This window comes from Aquila chrysaetos, chromosome 11 (assembly GCF_900496995.4).
Source record: "Aquila chrysaetos chrysaetos chromosome 11, bAquChr1.4, whole genome shotgun sequence".
Taxonomy (NCBI): Eukaryota; Metazoa; Chordata; class Aves; order Accipitriformes; family Accipitridae; genus Aquila; species Aquila chrysaetos.
This window is the reverse complement of record NC_044014.1, coordinates 33,393,312-33,410,573: the sequence shown is the minus strand read 5'-3', so window position 1 is coordinate 33,410,573 and position 17,262 is coordinate 33,393,312. Positions and strand designations below refer to the sequence as shown.

The following is a 17,262-nucleotide window of genomic DNA, read 5'->3' as shown; positions in this document are numbered from 1 at the left end:
AGTATACTGAAGTACACTATTACCCGAATTCTAACTCTTGCAGACTCCACTCCAGCTGGCTGTCCTGCAATAGACACCTAGAAGAGCAAGAAGATAGAAAACATAGCATCACATTTTCAAATAAGGCATTGGAAAAGTTACTCAGATACCCGTGTTCTCTTTTTAAGAAAAATTTTTTTAAAATCAACACTTATTTCACACCTGGTGACATCCTAAGTGTTCTCTAAACAGCTGCTGAAAACTAAAACCAATTTAAAAAAAAAAAAATCTATGATTATAGCATCTTAGGTTACATAGGCTTAGGCAACTAGAAAAAAACTGATACATCAAACAATACAGTTGTTTGGATCAAATGATGGAATTACTACTGTATAGATGTACTCAATACTGATATTCAACAGTAGGTTTTCTTGAATGTTTTGAAATGACTGTATTTTGCTTAGCAGCCACTAGGATGCACAAGAGGGAATTCTAAATACAGTGATGAAAGACTTGAAAGTAAACATTCCAGTGGTATTAGCATTACAAAAGACGTACAATTCGGGTTCAATGACTTATTCTAATAAAGTTGAAATCTTACAATAGGACATTAATTTTTGCTAGCTATCCACCAAGTTCAGTTCTCAACTAAGTCACACCATAAGCGAAAAGCACCAAGAAATTATTCAATATGCTAAATAAGTCTGGTGTTGAACAGGAAAAAAAATGTACAAAAGCAGTGGTTTTCATACTGCTTCTCTACCGTTCACACTAAGTTGTTGACTTCTGTATGCTCAAAATAATTTTAGTTTAAAAAATTAAAATAATTCCTGAGCCATCACAAATTGTTTCCATCTGTTTTTAAAGATGTGCTCACTTCAGAAGTCCCATGCTTTCCACAGAGTGAAAATACCAAAAAGCTATTTCCCTGAACATGAACTTACCATCCCCCAAAACCACAAATTGATGAAAAAAGTTTAGAAATGTTTTATACTCTCAGGAACTACAGTATAAATGAGTTAAATATTAAATAATACTTACTTGGTTGCTTTTCTCTGCTTGATTATTCCTATTTGAGTCTGGAAAATGGATATGGCATCCTGTTTCCTCCATCACCTTTTTAATATTATTGCCACCTTTACCTATCACATGAGAATGTTCTGTATGTGAAACATCCATCTTCAAGGTTACCCTATTGCTCTGGAAATCAAGCACTCATGATTAGATTTGTTCACAGCAGAACCTGAGTTTTTTTTAGAGTAATGCAACTTCAAGAATGACATTCAAAATTGTATTTCCAAAGTATTTTTGCCATGGCTTAACTTCTACTCAAGTGAGATGTTTTTAATATGGATCATAGTCAGATGCTAAACCATTCACATTTTCTTTCCAATGAGAAAATAACATGGGAATAAGTACCCCAAAGATAAGTCTTCAAAAAATGTCTAAGGCTTTGAAAACATGCCCTAGCTTTTACCAACTGTGACTTAAATTAGAACGGATTGCAAAAGGACATTTATTTTAATTCTGTGTTATTTCAATTGCAGTCACACACCCCCTGTCTGATCGGAAAGGATCATATGATGAAGACTTTGGCAAATCAAAGCCATGGGACCTAAAATAACAGGTTTTTTTCCTCCTTCAACAAACATACCAATTTTTTCTGGTACAACATTTTTTAAAATACATAAACACTTCCTACAGCTGCTCTTAAAAGCTATATTGTTAACAGTCCATAATAATGTTGTTAATAGTTGTTCAAAAAATGGCGCTTATCACCAGGGTGTTCCTTTTGGCATTCTGTTTAGATTATCAAAAAGTTGGCATACAACTACGCAGAAGCCATGCACACTGCCCCAAAAGACTTGCTATCGCATGAAAAGAAAATCTGAGGAACATCTGAGACCGCTGGCCAAAATGTAGACAATTTAGAAATTCTGGTCCTAATGTTTCAGAGCATAAGAATGCAGTAACAGTTAAAAATAGAACTGCATAAATGCTCCTAAAAATTGAATTTCAAACAGAAATAAAATTTTAGGTTTGCTGAAGTGGCTGCAAAATCTATTGTTTGCAGTAAAGCTGTACTTCAGATTTTAAAGTAAAAAACCCAATCCAATGAACAAACTATGTATGCTTTTAGCCATACGGCTGGAAATATTATTTCTATATAGTTCAGATCTGGAAAAAGTGCTTTAAGCAAGTATTTTCTTGTAGAATGTTTAAATACACGTGTATACACCAAATATCAACATCCAGAAGGAATATATTGGAGACTTTGCTTTGGAGCGTCCATAAATACCTTGTGTTTAAATGAGCCCATTTAAAGAGCTCAATGTCACCACAAAATTAGGGGTTAAGGTGTCATTCTAAATAAGTTCTTTCTTACTTTTGTATCCAAGACCGACATGATTTTCTCTTTTGCTTCTTTAACATTTTCCTTTTTTCCAGAGACTTTAATATGGGGATCTATAAAAGAAATACAGACTTGTAAGAAAAATACAGTAAAATATCTATCAAAAGTTTCCTCACTGCTTAAATAAATTTGAATCCATTATTTACAGTTCAGCAATAAACTGTACCACCAACCTTTGGGATTGAGCTAAAAACCAAATGTATTGTTCCATCCCTTCAGCCCCACAATTAGGATTACCAGGTGAATTTATTAAACACGATAACCAACTTAATGCCAAATGTACATCACAGTATCATACGTCTGCAATGCAATTGTGTAGCTAAGCCATCATGTCTTCTCAAACAAGTATTAATGAAGGACAACTAAAAGCTTTTTGACAGCCTTACTCAAGCTTAATATAGACAACGACTAAGAAAAACTCCCACCAAACTCAAACCCACCCTCATCATCAGTTCATTATTCTCAATTAGTCTCTAGAACTATCCTTTGCAGTTTTAAACTGGCAATATAGGTGCCTCCACCAGAAGTTTTCTGATTGAAGTTATCAAATCAAATTTAAATGACACCAATCAAGTCTCTGAAGTGGCAAGTATATAAATTAAGATTTGCTACTAAGCTACATACCCAGGAGAAACACCAACTGGTGGCAGTTTTTGCCCAGTGAGATCTAAAATATTGATTCTGCAACACAATTCAGTTTACACTACAATTTTCAGACCATTGTCCTTAAAACAGCAGAAGGTGTTGTGCTGAGCTACCAGGTACAGTTCTGCATCCTGGAACATACACCTCGTCAGAAAGTAGAGAACTGACTTTGGAACTAAATCAAGTATCTATTACTCAAAAAAGTGTGAAAATTACACATTGGATAGTTTAGCAGCACCACCTGGTGTCCAGAAGCACGAAGTGCCACAACACAAAATTACTGTCAAAACGTTAAATATAGGTTCAATTAAAACAAAAACATCCCCAACTACCACCCAAATTTCTAAGCGTTAGACACAAGGATAGGATTTTGCATGTGATACCTATTTCTTTTTCCCCAGTTCTTGAGTCCTCTGCCCTTTTGCAGTGTAACAGCACTTTTTCTCCTGTGATGGGATGAACTGTTCTCAAAAAAAAAAAAAATCCAACCCCTCTTCTGGCTAATGAATTAATCTAATTCATTATGCTAGACAGATACATACATCTTAGGGTATATAAAAGTAAATATATTCTCAGCAGGAGTAAACATAGCCATAACAAAACCATACCTGCCTTTCCCATCATCTCAATCACTGAAATCACTTCACTACTACAGAAATGCCAAATAATACAGCTTCAGATTGTAAACCTGTTGTATTCAACTGAAAATTAAAACTGTTTAAGCCATGCCTGGATACTCTTTTCATTCCAACAATAAAAAAAACTTCCAGTCTTTACCACTGGGAAGTTCTGAGCACATTCAGCTGGGCATACAGAAACGCTGAAGGAACACAGGATTCACTGCCAAGTTGCATGGAAGTCAAGAAAAATGCAGCATTTTGAGTTCCGAGAAACAGATATATTTCATTTTTAAAAATGGAAAAACTGTAGGCGCAAAAACATGGTATGCACATAGAATCTACACAAGCTCCAAGAATCTGCTGCTTCAGCCTTTTTACAATGGAGAAAAGTAAAAAACCAAAAACAACAACAAAAAAAACCCAAACCAAAAACCCAAACCAAAATAGTCTTAAGGGCAATTTTTCTTTTCTTTTTTAAGTTGACAGTAAGCCATGTGGTTCTAATGTGTTTAAGCTGTGAATGATATTTGAAGTGGATGTCGCAGGCACAAATTCCCAGAAGCAGATTCTAGCACACTATGTATGCTCCAAGTACTCTTCAGAGGCAACCAGGAAAAACACAAAACCAGACCACCACCACTTTGGGGTTGATTTTCACATATTTGTAAACATCATATTTTAATACATATTTGGTTTCAAGTACGAAAAATATCTGAAATCAAGCCTGGCATCATATTAGTACCAAGCATTCCATAATACTATTTGTTTAGCCATCGGTGAAAATACATTTTAGAATACCTATTTTCTCCATTTCTCATCTCAGTTGGACTCCTTTTTTTGTGGATACTGACAGCTTCAGCAAAAAATCCTGTATTTATACATTTAACCTTCCTTTTAGAGGAAAAAAGCTCAATTACTCACTTCAAAAACAAAAGCAAAGAAGAATCCACAAAGCAAAAACAATTCTAAAATATGCTACGAAATCTTTCAAAATCAGTCTTCAGTATCCTCTCCTTAATTCTTCTCAATGACACAGGGGTTGGTAATGGATATGAAGCAACTTGTTTTAAGTTAACAGAATTCTTCTTTTGAGACTTGCTCACTCTTTTGTTCAATGAAACACAATTTAGATATGACATCCACATCAAAATTTTGTGTGAGAAGAGTGACTTGCAACCAACAGATTTTGAGTTCTTTGAACTGGCTTCGCAGGATTTGAAAGAACTTTGAAATTATGCATGATCTGCAGGGAAACCAACAGGTACCCAAATAATACTGAACCAATGAACAAATAGGTCACTTCAGGAACTGAGTAAAAATTCAGAGAGGCAACTGGATCATATAATCTGGTTTTCTGTATATTACAGACCCTTACATTTCTTAAATATACCTCTCTATGGAATCAATTAGCTTGTCGGCATTGCAGTTCCTCTGGAAAAATGTGGAAAACTGTCTGCTCTAATTATTCACCAGTTTCAGCCTCCCAGATTTGTGCCCCATTTCTCACACTTGGGCTTACTGGTTCTTGTTCTACCTTCCCCTCCACCCCTGCCCCCTGGGAGATTAAAGAACCTTTAGTGTTCAATAGTGTCTTCCAGTGAAGGTCCATATATGCTAATCAATCAACTATCATTACACCAACTCTTTTTCTGAGCTCAACCTAAATACTCTCATTTGACCAATCATTAAGAAAAATCAGCTAGAGAAGCTGCCTGTTTTTTTCCTAGCTAAATTACTTATTTTGGAAGTAAAGGACTTTGTTTCTGTCTTTAAACACTATACCACAGGCAGATTTACCAGGAGACAATCAAAAGGCAAGTTTCTCCCAAACTTCTTGCAAGCCCAGTGCAGATCAGGCTGCATTTGACCTCAAATGACTGTCTGCTAAACAGAGAAAACCTGTCACTAATAGAATCAGCATTTACCTTCAGTTTCAGCTTTGTGGTTAATCCAAACTATTTTATGGAAAAGTCTGAAGCTGGATAGTATCTGAAAATTGTTTTCAGGATTTCTATCAAAGTAGGAATGAAATGACCATGTAAGGTCTTTGTGCATCTATACAAGGGAGTAATTAAAACAGTTGACTTAGGATTTCTAAATGTTTTCTGAAGCTGTTGCCACCAATAAGGAGCCAAATACATTAAAAATGGTTCCAGACAGTTTATTACTTCTTGGCACCACAAACTTAGGGTGTTCAGTACTTGCACATGACAAGCAATGTCTGCTTGCTATTGTATTTACATTAGACAGGGCTGAACATAAAACTTTTCCCTGCCACTTATTTCCCAGGTGCAACTATTTATTCCACGGATTAACAATTAATTTTTTTAATTTAGAAAAAAATTTACTACCTTGCCTTAGTACCAAGACAAAAACATTTTTTGCATAAAGGTCTACAGTTAATATTTTAAATACCTACAGGGTGTGACTATAGTAATGAACTCTCAATAAAGTCCAAAACAAGATAAATGGCACTCTCTAAAGTGTGAAGAGGTCTGTTGGGCATAAAAGTATAGCAGGTGTAATCTACGTATAGTACTGTCAGTACAGATAAGCATAAAATCACCCTCCAGTCAGTATCTAGGCTGACCTGATTGACCACAGCACCTGCACACAGCCTTAACTGGAATGAGATCACCCATTGAACAAGATCAACTAATTCCCACAGAAATGGCTTTTCCTGCAACTGGGACCATAACAATGCCATTTTTGTCCAGGTGACAACTGGATCAGATCACCAAGATGTTATGTCATACTTCATCCCTAAGGAACACTGGTTTTGGTACCAATTTTTACTGGAAAAAAAAGAAAATCCCATGTCCCTGCCCCCCCCCCCCCCCCCTTTTTTTTTTTTTAAATAAAGCTTTTGAATACAACTAGAAGTATACTTTAAATAAAAGTAGAGTTAGAGCAAGGAACAGATGCCTACCCTGAATGAAGAAATGAAACACCAAAGCTTTACAAACTTTGTAAGCACAGAGCAAAGGCTTCAGAAGTCAGTGTGCTAAAACTATTGAAGGCTCTAATGCTTTAAATACAAGTGTAGTATCAGAAACTGGAAAAGATTTCGACTGATAAGAAACAACAAGAACAAGCGTCTTGCAAAATATAAAAAAATGTAATTTTATAGTAATCTATCTTTTAACCAATTTTGATGGGCAGTATCTTTTTCCCTAAGAATGGAAAAGATAAATTTAAACAGATTTTTCTTTTCTCCCCCCCCCCCCCCCCCCCCCGAATGGGGGAATATTTACATAAAATAGAAAGCTAAAGTTACACAACAGAAAATGCTGGACATTTTTCTCAACAGTCTTCATTTTGCCAGACTCCTGCCTTCAAGTGGTCTTTTATTGCTTCTATCCTCAAATTCCTCACTCCACACTTTGGCAAAGTTTCCACCTCCTCGGTCTTTGTCCACAGCTATACCAGCAAGCCTCCAGCTTTTTTGCTACTATTGTGTGCAACATTTCAGTAAACAAAATAAAATTCCTCCAAGCAAAAATACGTTTGTGCCAGTGCAAATGCATCTACACTAACTTTTGCCAGGCAAGAAGTATTTCAAATAATTAAGACATTTAACTGTGTAGGCCTCTCCTACAATTCAGACATTACATTTAATGTCTGGGCAAGCTCTTCAGACCACAGCTATGCATCTAGCTTGTTTACAGGATGAACAGACTCAACTTAGGTTACTGAAATACCACTATTCTAAAAATAACTAGACAAGTGGACAACACGAGGGCAGATAACAGGCATTCTTAACAAGTAGCTGATTAGGATCTGAATAGCCCATGAGTATTATTGAACTTGAGCCATTCAAAGAAAAACAAAGACAAAAGAGACCTAGCATTTTTAAGCACAAGTTATGAAAATATCTGCCCCAAAATTACTAGCAAAACACGTTAAGCTACATGAGAAGTTAAAAAAATGAAAGCCAAATGAACACATGTAAGTTGGTACGTTCTCAAGTAAAAGATCAAGTATGTTATTCACCTTAACAAGACGAAACATAGATCTATAAAACAAGTGAATTAATCAAAAAGGTCAAGTAGGACTTCCTAGTAATATGGAATGAGAGATAATTGAATTGAAACAATTTATTTAATGCTTTTAAATAAATTAGGAAATACTGTGTGTACAGTTGTTAGAGAAGATATTCACTGACCAAACTAGATGGATTGATGATAGCCAAGACAGACTTGAAATAGGCTCAATCTATTCCCATGGAGAAGAAACGTTAAGCTAAAAGCATGCAGCAAATGCTCATGATTAAGGGCATATGCAAAGTAATTCAACTGAATAAGAAAGGAAATTTGTCACTTGGGCACTTCTTGCTGTTGGCTTATCAGTTTAAAAGAATTCTTGCCCTCTGTCCAATGCACCTCAGTGCACTTACTTCACCTCCCAGTATCTAAACCACTGAAGAAAAATGCTACTTGTGTATTAAGGCAGAATGCAATGGGCCACTTCATACTGCAGACTCCCCATGTATCCTCAGACATATCACTCAACAACATGGTTTTTTTTGTTTGTTTTGGGTTTAGGTTTTTGGTTTTTTTTTTTGGTAGTTAAAATTAGACTGCAGCATCATCATCTCTGAACGACATTTCAACTGGCTAACTCTGGCATGATCAAAAGCCTACCCAAAGTATCACAAAACTCAACATGGGCTGCAAGCAATTAATACTGTCTTTAGAGTAGATGTATCCTGAGGCTCTGGGCATTCTAGGGGATCTGTTTGTTGTGGACAAACAGCTGATTACGAAACATCCTTGGGAAGGGCTAGAGCCACCGCCTATATGTGCGCACACATTTGAAATACTCTTCTGCCTTCTCAGAAATATTTGACTCTTAACTTTTCCCCCTTACTGGCGTCTAACTGCAAAACATCTTCAGAAGAATTTCTGTTCTACTCGGAATATGAGCAGGAAGCTGAGAAAAAGTAAATACTTGTTGCACTGCTTCTGCCACAGCTCTAGGGAAAGCAGTTTACATGCAACCCTTCGCTGTTTTTACATTTTGGTTGCTGTTATGTAGTCACCTGAGGAGCATTAAATATGGGAACATTGCTTTTCAATCCTGGACTATAACAACTGTATGATGGTGAAGCCTGCTATCCCCTCCTTAATTCTCTCCACCATTTACAAAAATACACGTATATACACATATACATACACAGACACTCATACACATAGATATTCGTGAAGGAGAGACTGGGTAAAACACTGACCTTACACACACAAAACCGAAGAAATGCGGTGCAACATCTGGTAGAGCAAAGAATCTTGTTTCTCAAAGATTTCATAGTGTAGTTCAAAAGAAAGCTTTAAAACCTGCTACAGGCTACTTTAACTAAAACGGCTACTTGAAGTGAAATATCTGTTTGATGTAGCCTCACAAATTAAAAGAAAAAATTAGGTGCACTTCTACATCAAATCATAGCTGAATCCCACATTTGGATCTCTTAGCAGCCTTGAAACATCCCAGCAGAACACTGAAAATTAATGTTCAGAATGCCCAGAATTAAGTGAAAATCAGCCAGAAACATCAGACAAGCTTTAAAAAATAGATTACCTGTACAACTTATTATTTTTGGAGAAATAAGCTACTGATGACTGGATTTCGGACCCAGTAACAGAGGAAATGAAGTTGAAAAGACTCCTCTTAAAGCTTAAGCAAAGAGGTAAGACAAGGAAGAGGTAATAGAACATATGGCAATTTAAACAAAGAAGTGTTCGGATTTGAAGGGAGAAGGGGAAGGCCAAGGTAGAGAAGAAGAAAACCTGAAAAGAAGAAATGAGAATGAATTAATTGTAATCACCCAGAGACTCCATTTCAGTTACACAATTTCAGTTTCTTACCACCATAATTAGCTTAAATTCCTTATTTTACTTTTTCTAAAAAAGGTCATTACGAACATTTTATAAATTTATTCAGACACTAAAAGGCACACGCCATGCTGCAATTCTGCTACTTCTTGGGCAGCTGCTCTTCAGCCTTTAGCCTAAGCAGCCACCCAAAGCAAGGCAATCTCTCAGCAGGACACAAAGTCTGTTATGTCTTATTTTTTCAGCATGGAACCAATGAATTCACAGTTCATTACTTAAATGTCTGTTGCCATTGTATCTCAAAGCACAAACACAGAACCACAATGCTTGGGAAAGAAAAGAAGAAATAAAAGGAAGAAAAAAAGCTATAGTATTATAAGATCAGCTTAATAGAGGACTTGACCCACAACATTAATATCAAAAATAACACCATTATATCTTCACTGCACACAGACCCATATTCAAGGTTATGATTTTGACACATAAGCCTTGAGAGAATTTTAGTTTCTTACCCACACACACTTGCAAAAAAGTCATTGTGGTTATGTTTTGCTAAATAAAAAGCATCATAACATCTGACTCATGAGCCTAAATGCATGCCTCAGGCTCAACCTTCTTTGTGAATTCTCCCACATCCAAATCCAACTACACTTACTTTGCATCTTCATGCCTCCCGATCACTGCTGCGCCTTTTAATGTCTTACTGCTCAGACTGCATTCCACTGTGTAAGCTGATTTTTATACAGCCATTGGAAAGTATTAATTCTGTGGTTGGAACAGGAGGATGCAGCTAGTCTTCAGCAAAGACTACTGCACTAGGTACACCTGAGTAAACAGGACAAACAGAACCATCCTTGAGAACTGGTATAAAACGAAACGTTATCAGAACGATGGAAACAGATGGTTCTTGATAGGACATCAGACACCTGGTGACTAAAGCCAAAGACAGCTAAACATAGTATTTTTGGTTACGATTACAAATACCCTGTTACTTTCTCTGCTTTAGTATTCTCCCCAGAAGAGTTTCCCTTCCCTGGATTATTACATGTTTAGAGGTTCTTATTTCAACTGTGCTCCTGATGAAGACGGTGAACGGGTTTGTTGTTTTGTTTGGGGTTTTTTGTGTTTTTTAAATAAAAAGAAAAATGAAAATTCCAATAAAGAAACATCTGTAGTACAGTCTTCTTGAGAGCTAACCAAGTAGTAACAGCTACATAAGTACATGAAAACAATTCTTATTTCAAGTTACAGCAAGGCATAGTCAGATCATGCATTGTGAGTGTATTTGCCTTTCAAACAGTACCTCTAAGCTTCCCGCCCTAACTCAAACATAGTGGGTATAAAGGCACAACATCACGCACTTAAATCGGCTGCCAAGTAAAGATCTGAAGTGCAATGAACATAGTGAAAAGACGCAACACCCCACAGAGAAGCAGAGCACCCAACTGAGGAGATCCTCATCAAAGAGCCTCTGCAAGAGCAGGAGATTACAGGCAGGTCCCGATGAGCCAATATTGGAGGCAGAGCAACAAATAGCTCAAAAGCTGGAACAGGAGGTTTGTGAGCCAAGGCAAAACACAGACTGGTGCCTGTTGAGGCTGGAAGCCCAACAGCAGGAATAGCTGCAATCAGGGAATACAAATGGTTATACATGACCAACTGGCAGATAGTAGAGAGATATTTCTGGCCACTGCATTGTCAACAGTAAGATTTGAACAAATATTGCAAACACCAAGCATAAAAAGCCCCATTAGATGGGGTTTTACTATTTACATTATAGTGAACTATTGTTAAAGACTGAGTTTAGAGCTCTAACAGGCCTTTCGTTACTCATCTTGAACACCCATTACTGACAGTACTTATTTTTATTTTAAGTAAAAAAAAGTAAGACCTGTATACCTAAAAAAATCATTGGTTTACTGCTCCTAAATCCTAACGCATGATGTATGTGCTGGTTTGGGCTAGGGTAGAGTTAATTTTCTTCACAGTAGCTGCATCAGCTACCTGTGTGGTGGCGGTACACGGAGCATGCAGAGACAGGCATAACAAGGACTCAGAGCAGCACAACACAGGGGTTCTCTTGCAGCACTGACAACGGAGTAAAACTCTAGTCTAACAGTCCACAGTCTCATACTGATTTAATGGCTTAGTAGTCTCTTATGAAAGAGAACTCAAGTGCAAGCAGGTCACTTTCACTGCCTATTTTGTCTTATCGCGTACCAGCTACAAGTAACATTGCTTACAATAGATAGATAGTAAAGAAGAAAAACCTCCTTAACTCTTTTTTGAAGCTGTAAGAAGGCAGTCATTTTCTTTTTTCATACAGAAAGTTAGATCATTGTCACATACATTACATTGCTACATCTTGGCTTTTAAATTTGAAATGTTAGATATCCATACATATTTTAAAGTTATCATAATACTAAGTGTATGAAATCTGACTCAAAAATTGCTATGATTGTTATCAACTAGTTTCTGCCATTCATTGAACAAGATTATTTTTTTTTTATTTGTTAAAAGCACAAGGCACATAATTTTTTTACAGCCAGCATGGCAATGTAATAGCCTTTTCCATGCATCACTGCTGTGCAGGCTGTAGTCTCCAGGAAGAAGAAAGCAAATAGGTAGATAAGGGAAGTAGTGTTTCCATCCTCCTCCCAAATCCATTTGTGATGCACCTAATCAAGAAAAAAATTAGTCATCTGGTGGAAATTATTTATGACTATTGAAAACTTCAAGATGCTTTTATACAAGAGATTTTTGATGTGAATACTGAATTACACATTTTAATAATGAAATAATCTACCATTTCTTGGCTTTTAGCATGGTATTATTCATATGGCACTGTAACAGTTTATGTCTTACATTAAAAGGTTATTCTTACTCACAGATTTTAAGTGATTGTCTCCAGAATTACAGGCAGTTTGCAGCTGATCTGGGAAACAAACCTTCATCTCCTGAAGCCAGTGACCTACTTAAAAGCTTCTGCTTTTCTTTTTAGGGAGGGGTTCATAGCAAGTAAACAACACACTGCCCCCACAGTTCCTCTGTAAGGGTAATTTCTTTGTGTATGCTTAAAAAAAAAAACCAGCTGAAAGATGTCAAGTGTTGCCTTTTAAACCAGGAAATCATCCCTGAGCTGTTCTCAGATGAATTTTCTCTGCATCTCTTCTGTCCATCTCTTCCTCTCCAACATTAGACCTATAGCAAAACTCATCTCTGGAAAAATTAATTGCCTGTTGAGCATCTCTGTGATGCGAATTTCAGCAGTCATTCTGATAAATTGCTTTTTATGTGCCCCCAAATTGAGTTTAAATAGAAGGATGGTAATCACAGAGCAGAACACTATGTCAGTCTCCAGCAGTCTCCAGTTTACATGTAAAGGCAGCATGGAGCACATTGCAAGGTTTCTGCTAATGGCTAAAAGCTCCTAAAAATCAACAACTAGTATGTCAGCTAATTCCAGTTTTCAGTGAAAGACTGTGACAAATTTGTACTTCCAAGTAATTTAATTACAATGATAAGAGTTTATATTACTACATTCTAGGGACTGAAATTTCAGTTTTAACTACACTTGCTGCCAAGTACTCTCACTGGATGTTGAGCCCCTTGATAATTCCCTTCATATTACAACTGTGTTTGTATTTTGGCTCTCCCTTATCTGCCTGAGTTCAAGCAAATTGCTGTTCTTTATGGAAAGCACAAGCCCTGATCAAAAATAGAAAGGCCCAAAACTTAGTTCCTACTCTTCTTACAGGAATGAACACAGTTCAAATGTCTGGTCTGTAAATTTACTTGAAGCACCATGCCCACCTGCTGGCTCCTTTGCTACCTAGAATTCATTTCCTTAAATCATTCACAAATGTGACCATAAATGTATTGTACAGGTCTTTGAGCCAATACAAATTCATGATTTTACATTTTTGCGTAGAACCAGCATTCGTTGGTGCACACACACCCACCGAGCACAGAAGAATCGACAAGCTAACCGCAAACAAGATAAAAGGATCAATCAAATGTAACTTTCTTTAAAAGCTTTCTCAGTTGTCACCTACACTGCATGCAAAGCAGGGAGAATTGATCGATCGATCTGCCTGGTTTCTGAAATGGTAGCAATCTGGAGGCTCATATAAATAACTCCAGTAAATGAAGTATTTGCTGCCAGCTGCTGGCACAAGGGATGCTGTGGATTTGTGCGTATCTAACTGCTCAGATCGAAGAGACTCAACATGAACTCCTGTGGCCAAGTTTTGAATGGCCTAGGACAGTCTCTTCTGTTCATTTCTTTATTGCAAAACAAGGAGGAGTCATCTATTCTTGGGTCAGCTCCTCCAGAAACAAAAGAAATAAATGAACTTGTGATCTAAACACAACAGTTCTTTAAAGTATACAATTATAGAGTTTGGGGAATTTTTCTTCAGAATATGAGAAACAGTATGCACTGACAGTTTCTCATTTACAGAGAAAGTTAACAAAAAGCAGATGTAGCTCATAATACAGCGACTGCAATATATGCTGTAATTAATCCAGCATTCCAAACAATAAACACAATGTCAGCAAGAAACTTGCTTTAAATCTTTAAGTCAATTACATATTGATTGCCTTAGCAACACATTACAGAAAATATTTACCATTTACATAAGCAATAGTTCAAAAACTGCAACAGGTAGTATGTAGGTTAATCAGGAAGCTTAGCAGTGAGTGAGTACCCAAGATAAATACTTGGAGAACTACCAAGATTCTCCTCCTCAATATATTCACAAGCCAAACATCATAACACAGAAAACAGCAGAATTTTTCCAGCTTTGTATCTTAGCCTGAGGACAGCAGCCACTCACAAAAGACAGACTGGATGTTTTGTGGGCATGCATGCCTTTCAGACTGAAAAATACGCAAATATTGTCAATCTTGGCAAATTATAGAAGAACTAGACTAGAAGATAGTGAGGTATAGGGCGTTTGGGCCTTCAGGTAGAGAACACGTCCACCTAAAAAAATGGTGGCAGTCGTGTTTCATCTGATATGCTGAGAAACTCAAAATCATCTTTTTTTTCAAGTTCTAGATTCACAGTTTAAAGTAAAAAAACTCCCAGTGTTAGTTTTCCACTAATTGTTTCTCTATAGCAAAAAAAATTTTAAAAAACGTACAGCCCCTTTCCAGCATCTCCTACAAATCCATCATGTCCTAACAATTTAAAACCAGGAAAACACAGAGCAACAGCTGTGGACAAACAACATAAGGCAGCTGAAAATTGTCCCCACAGTTTAGCTGTCTAAATATTTGCGGGAGAAGACAGATTTTCCATTAAGTATAGAAAAGTCAAAGTCAAATTCTAGCTCACTAGTACAAAAAAATTGATAATTCAATCAATAATAGATTTATGCCATATTCAAAAAGTTGCCTTCAACTGATTTTACTCTGACAAATTTCAACCAGAAATAAACAAAGAATTTTTGCAAATACTTGTTTTTGTTTACTGCTACTACCAGGCATAAGAGTCACTCCAAAAATTACCTGCAAGCACAAGACTTACAAAACAAATATGCTGCTTGAGAAAAGCTAAAAAAATATGACCTAGCACTCCCCATACACTACCACACCAGTTTAACTCCTGAATGTCAATGGTGGGCATAGAATTATGTCAATATTTTATTTAGCAGCTATGGCCTTACATACCTCACTGTCTAGGTAAAACTTCAGCCTGCCCATGCCAAAAAAAAAAAAAGGGGGGGGGGGGGGGGGGGGCACAAAAAAAAAAGCTGTATCATTACAGTGATTAATCCAGCGGCAACTGAAGAAGGTCAGCAAGTGAGGGTTTAATAGCAGGAAGCAGAGATTTGCAACATTTTCAGAACAAAAAACTCTTCAGTGGCACAAACACAAACCCTCAGTCTCCTGGAAGTTCCAATTTACTCATCCAACCCTCCGGAGTCCTGCCTTCTTTAGGAGAGGCATGGTAGCTTTAAAAAGAAAACTCTCCATCCTCTCACAGCAATTTCAGAGCCTGCCCCTTCAACTCAGCACAATCCGAGAGCTGCTTGTCCTACCGCTTCCTTCTCCTCTGCTTTAGCAGGTGCAGAGCTGTCACATACCACTTCGTAACCACTCGCTGATCTACTCCAAACATTTGCTCTGTACCTGACCAGCTTCTCTCCACCGAATAAGGCAATGAAAGGCCAAGGGAGGCACAGCTGTGCCGCTGCACATAACAGCCTTGGTTGAAAAGACGCAACAAAACTGGGTCCCCTGTCATCCGCTAGCAAACCTGGCTGGGACAGCACAATACTCGCCACTGGGCTTTAAGTACCTAGGCACTGCTAACGGCAGAATACTCGTTGTGAAATAGTACAACCACACATGGTTGGGGCTGTGGCAGGAATTGAGAAAAAAGCCAAAATATTCTGCAGAGTCTCACCCGTGAGGAATGCCTCTCCCAGCACTGACTCTCACCCCAGCTCTGTGCTCACATCGTTCCCCTGCCAGCAGACGAGAACAGAACAGCAAAGGACACTGCTTGCAGATACAGATTTAGGAACCTAAATTTAGGCACTCAAATATAAGTTACCAGATGTTCATTTTCAGCTGCTGCTGAAGTCAGTGATGACTGTGGTTCAAGTTTTATTTACGAAAATGACAAAAGAGGAAGAAGCAAAAAATACGCAAAAAACCATCCCTGTCTGTCGTTGTATATTGGTGGGGTGGGAAGAAAAAGTTAATTGCCAAGAGTCTCTTACTCCTTGACAATTTCTTCCTTTGGGCCGATATGCTGTTTACGCTGCTAAGTAGTATTTTTTAATATAATGAGTCAGCTGATTAAGAGCATAATCCATTTTGCCATAAACTCATAAATTTTATTATCTCTTTGTCCTGCATTTTACAAATAACTCATGCTACAAATGGCCTTCTCTATAGTAATTTTTTTTGGTTTGTTTTTCTTCTTACCCTCTCACTCTGGAATGAACCCCATCTTTACTTCAGAAGCCAAAAGTTTGCTCCCCTCCCTAGTGCACTGACGTGCACTGCTGCGGCTCTTCTACATGGATTCCCTCTTGCAGGGTCCTTCAGTAAGCGTCTAAATCAGAATCAGTTTTTTAAAAATAAAAAAGTCTCAGAAGTAAAGGACTGAACTATTACAGGTGGTCATTTAAGCCACCTTTGTGGCAGGATCTAGTATACTAAGAGCACTGTTGACAGTTATTTAATCTGTCCTGAAGAATCTCCACCAGCAGGGACCCCAAAGCCTATGCAACTTATTACAATAATTAGCTATCCTTGTCCTCCCTAAAATCCCAGAGAAATCTCTGTGACAGAAATGTTTGCTTTTAATCCTGTCCTAAGTAGACACTGATAACAATTACCTTTTTCCTATTCCCACATAGCCTTCATTCTTCTTAAATTATATATAACTTTTTTTTTTTTTTAAACTCTTACCAATTCTTGTTTTCAAACATCTCCTTTGCTTTCCCCTGGATTTTCTCCAAATTGTCCAAACTCAGTCAGCACTGGTAACTGGTATGATTTCACAGGTGAAACCTCAACACTACTAAGTTGCATAAAGTAAATATTTCTTTTATTTACAAACCATGAGCCTGAACATACCTCCCAGTTTTCTTTATTCTGGGATACAGCATCACATGCCAGTGCCTGTTTAATCTGTCATACACAATGACGTTTCAACGCCTTTCTTCAACACTGTACACCTGATCTTTCCTCTCCAAGCAGCCTGTGTTGAGTTACCATTACTGAGTTGTTAATAATTTTGCATTGTTTCTCCAAT

General features: G+C 37.3%; 1 protein-coding gene across 1 annotated transcript in view; it reads right to left on the bottom strand.

Annotated features, from left to right (window-relative positions):
* Positions 1–17,262, bottom strand: part of BICC1 (BicC family RNA binding protein 1) — a 115,185-nt gene that overhangs the window by 27,355 nt on the left and 70,568 nt on the right. The window contains exons 4-6 of the mRNA XM_030030993.2: positions 2,366–2,445; positions 1,021–1,179; positions 24–77 (exon numbers count right to left, since the gene is read on the bottom strand). Of these exons, the coding sequence (XP_029886853.1) occupies positions 24–77; positions 1,021–1,179; positions 2,366–2,445 (293 nt within the window). The remainder of the gene's footprint in view (positions 1–23; positions 78–1,020; positions 1,180–2,365; positions 2,446–17,262) is intronic.